Consider the following 11391-nt stretch of genomic DNA (forward strand, 5'->3'; position numbering starts at 1 on the left):
GTCATGCCCCAATTGATAAATAATCAAAAGATAAGACCTGTGCCCAAAGAACTATAAATTCATGCATATCCTTTGACCTAACAACACTGCTACTAGACATGAATAGCAAAAGAGATTAAAAAAAAAAAAAAAAGAAAAATTATATGTACAAAAAATATTTGTAGCAGCTCTCTTGGCAAAAAAAAAAAAATGGAAATTGAGGTGATGCTATCAATTAAGGAATGGCTTAATAAAGTTTGAGATACATTTGTATTGGAATATTATTCTATGGGAAATGATGAACAGGATGCTCTCAGAAAACAACCTGGAAAGTCCTTCATGAACTCAAGCAAAGTGAAATGTCCTATATACAAAGTAATAGCAGTGTTCTGGGATGACCAGCTTTAAATAACTTTGCTGTTCTCAGCAGTACAATGATCTACAACTACTGAAGGACTTATGATGAAAAATCCTATCCATATCCAGAGAAGGACCTAATGTTTCTGAATACAGATTGAAGCATTCTCTTTCTCTCTTTTTTTTTCTTTATTTTTCTTGAGAGCTTTAATTTTCATTAGAGTAGGACATCTATGTTTTCTCTTACAACATGATTTTTATGGAAATGTTTTGCCTAACTTCACATGTGATTTCTTAATTGTGGGTGGGAGTAAGAAAGAGAACCCAGAACTCAAAATTTTAAAAAACAAATGTAAAAAAGTTTTATTTTAAATGTAACTGCAGAAAAATATTAAATAAATAAAAAGAAAACTGGAAGAAAAAAAAAAAGAAATTAATTCAGGTAGATTTTTAACACCCCTAAGGGTTTGACCTCCCCAGTTGAGTTCTCTCAGGACATTGGGCAGTACTAAGTACCTGAAAGGTGGAGAGGAGGTAGCCATAAGGCAAATTTGTTGTCTGTAGAGGGAATATTTGGCTTTTCAGTCCGTACCAGTAGGCAGACAGGTGGAAGGAGCACTGGAATGATGTATCTTTCTTCTGGGACAGATAAGCATGACCAGGCTAGAAAGGATCTCAAATGAAAAATAAAAATTAGAGGAGTGACTTCTAGTGTAGAAACTCAACGAATCAAGAATTGAAAAGCATCTTATGTCATAAAATGTTAGATTAAAATGAAGTCTTGGAGAGAATCTATTCTGATTTTTTTTTTTTTTTTTCATTTTACAAGTAAGAAAATAGAGGTCTAGGGTAAATTCCCCAGACTCATACTCTCTGTCTCTCTTTGTCTCCTGCTTCTGTCTCTCACTCTTTCTCTCTTTATGTCTTTCCCAGATAAATCCCTCTGCCTTAACAGTTCCGTCCTCTGATGGGTGAATTCCTTTCCACAATCTCCATTTTGAGGAAGTGCTCTGGCCAGTGATGCTTACTTTCCCACTCCTCTCCTAGCTCCTCTTACTTCTCCAGACTTTACCATGGGGGAATAGTAGTATCTCACCTCCTAACCCCAGTCACTTTTCATCTTCCTTTTATATTTCACCTTTCCCTTTAGAATGTCAGTTCTTTGGGGAGAGAGACTTTTCTTTGTATGTAATTCTCAACTACTTTGTTGTTGTTCAGTTGTTTTTAGTGGTGACCCCCATTTGGGATTTTCTTGGCAGAGATACCTAAGTAGTTTGCCATTTCTTTTTCCAGCTCATTTTACAGACGAGGAAACTGAGATAGTTTATGACTTGATCAGGGTCACAAAGCTAGTAGATAAGTGTCTCCACTCAAATTTGAACTTGAGAAGATCATCTTTCTTTCTTTTTTTAATTTAATTTTTATTTTTTCCAACTATTTTCTAAGTAATAAGTGCTTTATTTAGGAAATAGAAAGGAAGAGGGACATATTGAGAAATATTAGTGGCATAAAATACTTCAATAAAACATGTATATAAAATAAAACGTTTTATTGATTTTTTTTTTTTTTTTTTTTTTTTTTTTAGTTTTAGGACCTGGAGGTGTTGAGTACAAAAAATCCAGCAGAGGGCAATACAGCATTACTGAGAATGTATATCCATCCCATATGTAGAGATTGGGTGGTAGTCTGATCCTATCTTAAAAGACACCTGCCTCCTAGTTTCTCCGGATGCTCCTGGAGAGAGTTGTTGTTGGAAGAACTGACATATGCCTAGGTTGGACCAAGGTCAGAACTTATAAATTAGTGGCTGGACTCCTTCTCCTCCCCCAGCTCTGGGAAGTAATTCATTTCCTGTCCTTGGACATCCACGACAAATGATCCGCCCCCTCTAGTGGATTCACCTTGAAAGAAAGTCAAATGGCCCTTTCCTTTTTCCCAGGAAGTTGTGAACTAGGTCCTTTGTTAGGGGCTACTTTACAAGTATTCAATCAAAAGACCGAAGGGGCTTAAGCTTTTTGCTCAGGTATCTAATCTTATCAGCCCCTAAGGTTATTTTACAAGCTGTCCACTCCCTAGATCTAGGTCTTGTGAACTTCAGAGCATTTGGGGAGTTAATTGGTTTTTCAATGATTCAATCAAAAGAGAATCTTCTGTTCCAGACTTCAAAGAGCTCCTAAGGTGGAGTGTTAGCCAGGAGGGTGTGGGGGTACTTGCAGCTAGTTTTTTAAAGAGTTTGAATTTACACCTAACATTTGGTAACACCTGAGTTCTACCAATCAGGGACTCACGGATCTGGATCCCACCGGAGTCTTCTGAAAACATCCAGTCCAACCCTCTTTTTGCAAAGGAGTAAACTGTGGTCCAGAGAAGCTGAACAACTTGCTAAAAGATCACCCAGCTAGCAAGTGACCAGAATGGGACAGGGAAGTTAGTAATAAATGAACTCTTTCAGAGTTATCAGATAATTTGAGGTGTGCTAGCAGACTTTATAACTCATTTGTAATCCCAAGGACAGGATAGTCTTTGAAATCTGACCTACCACCTGAAATATAGTAGAAAGACTTTATCCCACACCCACTCACCCACCTGTGTGTCCCTAGGAATATCATTTTCCTCTCTGAATATCCATTTCCCCCCCTCATATATTCTAGATGATCAAGAAGATCCTTTCTAAGCTAAAAAATTCACAAGGTGTTGGGATCAGGAGTTGGGGGAACCATTTGCCAAGATCACACAGGGAGTAGTAGCCTCTCTCATTTCTATAATGCTTTCCTCAGGACAATTATGAGTCGTTTGTCCAAGATCATACATTTAAAAAAGGAGGGGACTTTAATGGGGGTATGTGTGGATTCTGAATAAAATTTTGTCCTAGTGGATTATAATTTAATTATAGTTAATAAACCGAACTCGACAAGTGCCCATTCATAGCCATTACATTAGTATTATGGATTATTCGTTACGTTATCCCACCCTTGCTGCTTGCTAGCTCTCTTTCCTCTGTAAAAGTCAGGGATTGAGCTCTAAGAGCCCTTTCAGGTTACTTGGCTTGGGGTGTGTGGGGTGTGTGTGTGTGTGAACAGCAGCGGAACCAGCTTGTTCTGATTTCCCATTCACAGACTGCTCTTTCCAGGATGCTGACAACTTCTGCGAAGTGCGCGGGAGGCTGTCTTGCTCTGGGTTTGGAGAAATCTCGGTTTAGCACCTGCCTTGTTTCTGGGTGTGGGACACCGGACAATCGCCACTCAGTTCCTCCACTCCCCACGGCCATGCAGTGAATTCCGAGCATATAGAACCTAGAATTTTAGACTCTCGGAATCTGGACAGGCCCTTGGAGGTCATCTAGTCTCACTTCCCAGTTAGAGGACCTGCTTAATCAGGTCACCCGTGCCCTCTCCAAAGCTCCACAAGTAAGACGCGGTAGGATAGCTCAAAAACCCCCTTTGGCTTTAGAGTTCGAAGGGAACGCTTCCCAGTGTGGATCTACCCGTCCCTTTAGATCTTTCTCTGAGCCTGTTTCTTCCCCTGGTGTGTGTGTGGGGGGATTTGTGTGTCCTTCCTTGCGGGTTCCTCGGTACGTTGTGAAGATGAAGTAAGAGCAGATGTGAGAAAGACCATTGTAAACGTGAGGGGGCCATAGGAAACGAAACGCTCACATTTTGATAGCCCTTAAGGTTCCTGTTTCCTCTCCCAGCAGCACTTGACTCTCACGGAGGGCAATTATCGTCCGCGTTTACGGGGAAGGAAAGTGACTTCCCTGGACTCAGGAAAGCAAGAGTCAGAGTTAAGACTGAGCGCAGTCTCCTGTTTCCCTTCTTTTCACTATTCCGTTACATGGTGCGCTCCCCACCTGAACAATTAGTACCCAAGCGGAACCTGTTATTGTGGCTAAATACGTGACTCAGGACAAGTTACTCCATTCTCGGCTTCTGGTGGTCCTACCCCCAGCCCATAACTATCCGAGGAGCCAGGTTCCATGTTCCGGGGTCCTTCCAGCTTCGACTTTTATCATTCAGATTCCGGGTGCGCAGTGCTGGGGTCTAGGTAAGGGGGTGGGGAGGTGAGGGGAAGGAAAGTTTCCTGCCACCTTCTGGGCCCCCCTTTCTCCTTCCCCTCCCCGGAGAAGATCAAAGGCCCAATTAAGGAGGTGCTAAGAGCAGAAGCCGGAATTTCAGGTGTCAGTCCCAGGGCTAGGAGAGGGGTCCCTGTGGATTGAGGGAGTATGGAATTGTAATGACTCGGGGGAAGCTCCCTGGACGTGGAGTCCCCGCCCTACTAACACTTGCTGGCTGTGCGACAGGCGCTTGTACCTGACTTCTCGGAAGATTCCTTTCTCCATCTGTAAAAAGGGGCGATCGCACTTTTGCTGCGGTTGTTGCGCTGGAAGTGTTTGTACAACAAAGCGCTGTCAGGGGGGCTGAACGGAGCGAAGAAGGGCCGCGGCTAGGATCGCCAGAGGGCGCGCCCGAATCGTTAGAAACCAAACCCTGGACCCACGCCGGGCAGCCAGGACTTCTCCGGACCCCCGCCCGCTCCCGCTGCAATGTTTAATTAGGTCACGGATCTAAGAGTTCCTATCAGTCGGTTTGTGGGATAAAGGAAGCCCCCAGAAGGGGCCAGCGGGCTAGGGCCCCTCCCACACCCCGGGGCAGAACGGGCCCACGCATCCTTCCTCCGCCTACACCTGCCCGGCTCAGGTGCAGGAGACGTTGCCGGCTGGGGGCGGGAGGAGAGGGAGAGGAGACAGCCGCCACGTGTCCCAGCCCGCAGGAAACTTGTGAACTCTGAGGGCAGTTTTACCCAAGAACGAACACCGACAGAAGCGAGCTTTCACGGAGCACCTGTCCCACCGCCCGAGCTCCAGCCTGGCTAGGGCTGGGATGTGGCCCGGGCTTGGGACCAGTGCGGAGTCGGGAGCCACGCGGACCCTAGAAAGTCCCAACTGATCACCTGCCTCTGAGGCTCTGAGGGCGGGGCCTGGGGATGACTCGGTTGCTGATTGGCCTAGAGGTGACAAGTGGGCGGGGCGGTCCCTCCTCCTGCCACTCTGGGCTCAGATCCCCTTTATTAGGAAGTTCCCGGGGCTGGCAATTTCAGACTGGCGTGCGAGAGCGGAGCAGCTCGACTTTCCAGTGCCGTATCCCAGACGCAGCGGTCAGCGACCGAGCCCCGGCCCCGGAATCACCATGCCTCGTTCCTTTCTAATCAAAAAGCATTTCTCCACCAGCAAGAAGCCCAACTACAGCGAGCTGGAGAGCCAGACAGGTAAGGCCCGGCGGGGGTGGCCGGGAGGGGGAGGAACCGAACCTAAGGGTGGGCGGAATGGGCGAGGTGGGGAGGAGGGAGGGCCCGGAGCTCCTGGGTCTGCTGGGGCACAGCTGAGCGAGCTCTGGACCCGGCGGGCGAGCGGCGGGGAGTCCGGAGTTAGGGAGTGGGAAGAGGGGGCCTTGGGAGCAGGAGAGTCTGGAGTTATTTGGGGATTTTGTTTGTTTTTGCCAGGATGCCAAGTGGCAATGGGTTCCCTGAAAGTTGGGAGCTTGGGGTATCGTTCAGCCTATGTGGGGAAGGATCATTTGAGAGAAGTCTAGGGCTTCGGAGAGCTAGATCTGGAGGGAAAGGGGCCCTTTGATGGGGGGATGTGTCCTGTCTAACCCTCTTCCTTCTCACCCTTGCAGTGATTGTGTCTCCCCACTTGTATGACCAATCCTACCCGATGTTGGCCATCCCAGCGCCCGAGGTCCTCAGTCCAGCCATATGTTACCCTCCACTGGTCTGGGACAGTGGGCTGCTCTCCAGCTTCTTCACTCCCATGCCAGTGGCTGCTCCTGCACCCCCAGAAGAGCCCAAGCCCCTGGACCTGACTTCTCTGTCCAGTGATGATTATGACAGTGGCAAGGGATCGGACCCCCCAAGCCCCGTCTCCTTGGAAGAGGAGGCAGAAAAGTTCTCCTGTGACCGGTGCCCTGAATCCTACACGGCTTTGCCCAGCCCCTCCAAACACCCGCAGCTGCGGCACAGTGAAGACACCCAGCCCAGGAAGTCCTTCATCTGCAAGGTCTGTGAGAAGGAGTACGTGAGCCTCGGGGCCCTCAAAATGCACATCCGAAGCCACACGCTGCCCTGCGTCTGCAAGATCTGTGGGAAGGCCTTCTCCCGGCCCTGGCTGCTGCAGGGTCACATCAGAACCCACACAGGTGAGGGATCCGTGTCGAACCACACTCTTCTCCTTCCCACGCATGCTTTGGGTTACAGGATTTTGGGTAGTCTTGAAACACAGCCAGATTCTTGGGAATGGAAGGACTCTTAGAGATCCATTAATAACTGCATTTTTTTTTTTTTTTTTAAATTTATGAGGCAAATTTCTTGGTGTTACCAGTGGAACAGGTGATGTTAGCCCTATTAATGTGTATGGGATGGGGGATGGCTTGCCTAAGGTCATGAAACTTAATGCCTAAGTCAATTATGCTCATTGATTTATTCAATCACTGATAGGACTAGTATCCGGGTCTTCTGAGAGAACTTTGTGCTAAGTACCTAGAGGGGATCGAGGCCATGGAAAATAGACTTGATATTATTAGCAACCACAAACACTTATGAAGTACTTAGTATGCACTGAATTTCATGCTGGTGGCTAGGGAGATATTGTCTCACTGCATCATATATTAATTTGCCATTTTGCTATGGGAGAAACCTCCTTTGGGTAACCACATTCTCCTCCCATCCCAACCAAATGGGAAAATGGGGTTTTGGTTGTGTGAGAGCCCTTTTAGGGAGACTGGGTTGTTAGCCACCCACCTGGCCCAAACTCCCATGTAGGTGCAGGGCCCAGACCAGGAAGTTTCCCCTCATTGTTCCAGCTTCTCCTTTCGCTCACCCATCCCCCTCACTAGGGCTTTTATATGCAAAGAGGCCTCACCCATTCCAGCTTTGGGCCGATTGGGGAAGGGGAAAGAGCTGCTTGATCTGGGATACAAATCCAGTAAATCTGTAAATCTAGTATCAGTGACCTTGGATAAGTAATTTTCCTTTCTCTGGACCTCAAGATTCCTCATCTTGTAAAATGAGGCAGTTGGACCAGATGGCTTCAGAAGGCCCCCTATCCTATTTAACAAATTTGGGAAAGTCTCCAAGCCCCCCACTGTCTGTCAGTTCTGATGGAGCCTACTCATCCCCCAGATTTCTCCTGTTAGTGTATGCATGTGTATATGTTAGTGTGTATGTACACGTGTATACATACATTATTTCAAGCTGGAAGCCAAAAATTTTACTGCAAAAGTTGCCGTTGAAATGCCCAATTTCAAATCTTGATTTTCATTGTCTCCTTTAATGGCAGCTTTAGGAGGGTGTGTGTTGGGGGGGAAACAGTGAGGGCTGGTGGAAGGAAGGGTGAGCAGGTGCTGTGATGGAGCAATGTCTGTGCACCTGTTACTGTGGGCCGGGCAGCTGCTGGGCCCAGGGTGCCTTCCCCTTTTAATCCAAGAAGTATCACATATACAATGCAGGCTTCCCCTGCCTTTATACTCCATACAGGGCTGGGGCACCCTTGCCGGTGCTGATTTCACACTTGCTTAGCATGGTATAAAGATGTCTGAAGGAAGTTGGTAGAGAGGCGGAGGCGGAGACAGTCCACTGGGGCATAAGGCTTAAAGGCCCTCCTTCCCTCCCCCCCAAAAAAAAGTGGCTTTTTTTTTTTTAATCTTTCAGAATGAAGTTTGCTTAGGAAAGTCCGTGGCAACTATGACATAAAACAGCCACTTGGAGTGCTGTTATGGCCCTCCAATATTCTCTCATTCTAGTTATACCTCCTCCTAGTTTGTTCCCCCTGGAGAATTCCATACTCCTATATAGAGCTAGAAGAGACCTTAAAGATCATTTAGTCCAAGCCTCTCATTTTCCTGAGGTGTTAAATGAGTCTTGGAGTTTGATGGGTCCAAGTAAGCAGCTCTGCTAGGATTCATTCATTCAACAAAATTTGGGTGCAAGTCACTTTATTTGGCACTGGATAGCATTGAAATTACATTCTACTGGGGTGTGGAGGGATAAGATAAGCACTTAAATACTAAGACCTATATCAAAGCAGGATTGGGGTGGGGCAAAGGAAACATCCAAAACAAAGTACTCCAGGAGTATCTTTCATAAGGAGAGCACTCTCTGGTGAAGGTAATTAGGAGAGGTTTTTGAGTTAGGAGGTGGCATTTGATCTGGTCAATGAATGAGGATAATGGCTCTCAAAGGCGGGCCAGAAAAAAAAAATATGAAAATGCACAAAAATGTACTAAGGCAAAGAGCTAGGGATCTGTATTTTTATCTCAAGGGTCAAAGGGAGCCACTGAAGGTTTTTTGAGCATCCATAGGAAGGGCAGTGTTAGATCTTTCTCCTAGTAGAATCCTCTCCTTGAAGGCAGAAGCTCAATGGCTACTTACAGTTCTTTGGTAGAGTAGGTACTTTGTAAGAGATTGAAAGAGATCAAGACTTTAGGCAAGGGAAACCAATTAAGGAGGCCATTATAGTCTGAGCAAGTGATGGCGATGGGCTTAAAGTAGCAGGTGGAGTAACTTAGGACAGAATCTCTCAGGCTCTTATCACTAAATCATGACTGCCCCTCCCTTGGTGGCTGGTTTAAACTCTCTGGGCTGCAAGATTTTCCCCTGGCTTTCACTTGTTTTATGTTTCTCTGATGATGTACAATACATTTTCTATAGCGCTTTGAGATTTAGGAAGTGCCTGTGTGGTGAAAGAAGTGGTACAAGAAGGGAAAGGCCTCTTGGTGACTTTGTAAAGGCAAGAGGGCCATCTCCAGTGTTGGGGTGCCCCAGTGCAGAGGCCCAGGATGTGAGGTCAGAACGCTCCATTTCCTATCTGGTTCTCCCATTGCTTGCTTCTGTGAGCTTGGACACCTCCCTTCCCTTCTCTGAGGTAGTGGGGCCTTCCTCCACATCTGCTTCCATGCCCTCTCCTTTCAGTGCATGAGGAAACGGGGCTCCAGAGGCTGTGACCCGCCACACAGAAGTGGACTTGGAACACAGGTTCCCTGACATCCCAGCACATTCTTTGTGGCCTTGATGGGTCCCAAAGCCCCTCCCAATGCTCAGTTCTGGAAAACCAAGCTCCGAGTTTAATCAGTGTTTCTCTAATGTCTTAAAGATAGTGCAGAAAGGCACAATAGTTCAGATTCCTGGGCTTAGTGGTCATGCGGAGGTTATCTGGGCCCCAGTGAAGGGGGGGCTGGGATGTCCCTGGAAGGCTTACGGGGGAGGGGCCGTTGCCGACTCTCACTCTGCCTGTCTCTCCGCAGGGGAGAAGCCCTTCTCCTGCACGCACTGCAGCCGAGCCTTTGCCGACCGCTCCAACCTCCGGGCCCACCTGCAGACCCACTCGGACGTCAAGAAGTACCAGTGTAAAAGCTGCTCCCGGACTTTCTCCCGAATGTCCCTGCTCCACAAGCACGAGGAGACGGGCTGCTCAGGCTCCCGCTAAAGACTGCGGATTGAGGGGGATCCCGAGCAGAAGGTGCCGCCGGGATTCCCCCTGCCGGGAACCCTTCCCGTCTTCTGAAAGAGCCAAGTGAATATTTGCCATTATGATTTTCAAGGGGAAAAAAAAAGGTTTCTATAGGAAATAGCTCCCTCTGTGTTAACTCCAGCTGTGGAGCAAAATTCCCTCTCCCCCCTCCAAGCTCCCCCTCCCTCCAACCTCCCCCTCCCCAACTTGCTGCTTCAGATCTTAATGAAAGGAGCTGGTGACGATTTTCATCGAACCCTCCCCCACCCCCCTTTTGGACTTTGGCTTTTTTTTTCTTTTTTTTAAAGGCCGTTCCGGCATTTCCTGACTGTAGTTTACAATTTGAACCGTGACAGTTGCAGCTGGTGTCTGAAATGTCGCTTACAGTCAGTCCCATGGGGGTGTTGTCGGCCCCTCCTCCAGTGAGGAGGGAGGGTGGGGGGGAAGTGATTTTTCTTTTTTTTTCTTTTCTTTTTCTTCTTTTGGTGCTTTTAAGCCAAGTCTGCTGGTCACTATTCCTATTCAGAATCCTACAAATTTCAACACCCCACCCCTTCCACCGAGATGAAGGACAAAAAAGCGATGGGGGGCGGGGTGACCCAGTGATCCTTTCCCAGAAGGTTCTGGGGTGGGGGGGTGTCTGTCTGCTCCTTTCTGGAGGAAGCCACTGCATGTTCTAAAGGTGTAACTTGGCCGGCCACAGATGGACCCTTGGGATACCAGGGCAGTTGACAACCTCCCCAGGAAGCTTGAGGAGCCATTTCAAGTTGAATCCCTATTTCTAGGGTAGTTTTGAGCTGGAGCACCTGTTAATATGACTCTTAACTGCTTTTCAAGAGAACTGTGACTAATAGTAAGCACTTGTCAAGCCGTACAATAAGGGGGCTGTGCAGGGCCTGGCCCACTGACAGGTGTGTCCTCAGCTATTTATGGTGCCAGACAGGTGCACCAAATAGGCATCTCTGCCTTTATTTTTTTTCACATACTCAGAAGATGTTTACATTTCAAAGGTACACTGGTATTTATATTTTTATGCCACATTTTGTACTGATGAAACATTTTTATAATTATATACACACAATTTATTGATATTCAATAAAGTGCCTAATTTATAAAAAGAAGTAATCATGTGGATGATCTGGCTTTGATTTCGAAATATGCTTTCAAGGATTAAAAAGGCAAGTGGATGTGGATTGTAGGGGGCAGGGATGGAGGCAGCTGGTGGAAGAAATCTTTTCCTCGATTGCCTCTCTACCATTTCTTGTCGGTTTGGAAATGGTCAGAAGAGGGAAGGAAAGAATTCTGGCCTGTGCATCAGGGAAAAAATCAAAACCAAAACCCAAAAGGTTTTGGTTTAGTGTAAACTCAGGCAAGTCCTTTTCCTGATTCACAGATTCCAATTTGAAGTTGTTAATGAGAGGGATAGATCAAGGGCTCTATTAGCCCTTAGATTCTAGTCAAATTCAAATTTCATTAGCCTTCTAGTCCTACCCCCCCCCCCCAACCCTTCGTAGTCTGGGGAAGTGGGGTCAGCACTGATGGAGCTTTGTGTGCAT

General features: G+C 47.0%; 1 protein-coding gene across 1 annotated transcript; it reads left to right on the forward strand.

Moving 5' to 3' along the window:
* The first annotated feature begins 5417 nt into the window (after positions 1-5417).
* On the forward strand, positions 5418-10960 carry SNAI1 (snail family transcriptional repressor 1). Its single transcript, XM_074288582.1, has 3 exons — positions 5418-5598; positions 6009-6527; positions 9630-10960. The coding sequence occupies exons 1-3, from the start codon at positions 5520-5522 to the stop codon at positions 9809-9811; spliced, it is 780 nt and encodes a 259-aa protein (XP_074144683.1). The 5' UTR covers positions 5418-5519; the 3' UTR covers positions 9812-10960.
* Positions 10961-11391: the final 431 nt, after the last annotated feature.

Source organism: Sminthopsis crassicaudata, chromosome 2 (genome assembly GCF_048593235.1).
Source record: "Sminthopsis crassicaudata isolate SCR6 chromosome 2, ASM4859323v1, whole genome shotgun sequence".
Lineage (NCBI taxonomy): Eukaryota > Metazoa > Chordata > Mammalia > Dasyuromorphia > Dasyuridae > Sminthopsis > Sminthopsis crassicaudata.

Bases quoted from the DNA above. Each gene is read 5' to 3' on its own strand.
- SNAI1 (XM_074288582.1), top strand. From the start codon at position 5,520: ATGCCTCGTTCCTTTCTAATCAAAAAGCATTTCTCCACCAGCAAGAAG. The intron at 5,599-6,008 runs GTAAGGCCCGGC...TCACCCTTGCAG, and splicing joins CGAGCTGGAGAGCCAGACAG to TGATTGTGTCTCCCCACTTG. The intron at 6,528-9,629 runs GTGAGGGATCCG...GTCTCTCCGCAG, and splicing joins TCACATCAGAACCCACACAG to GGGAGAAGCCCTTCTCCTGC.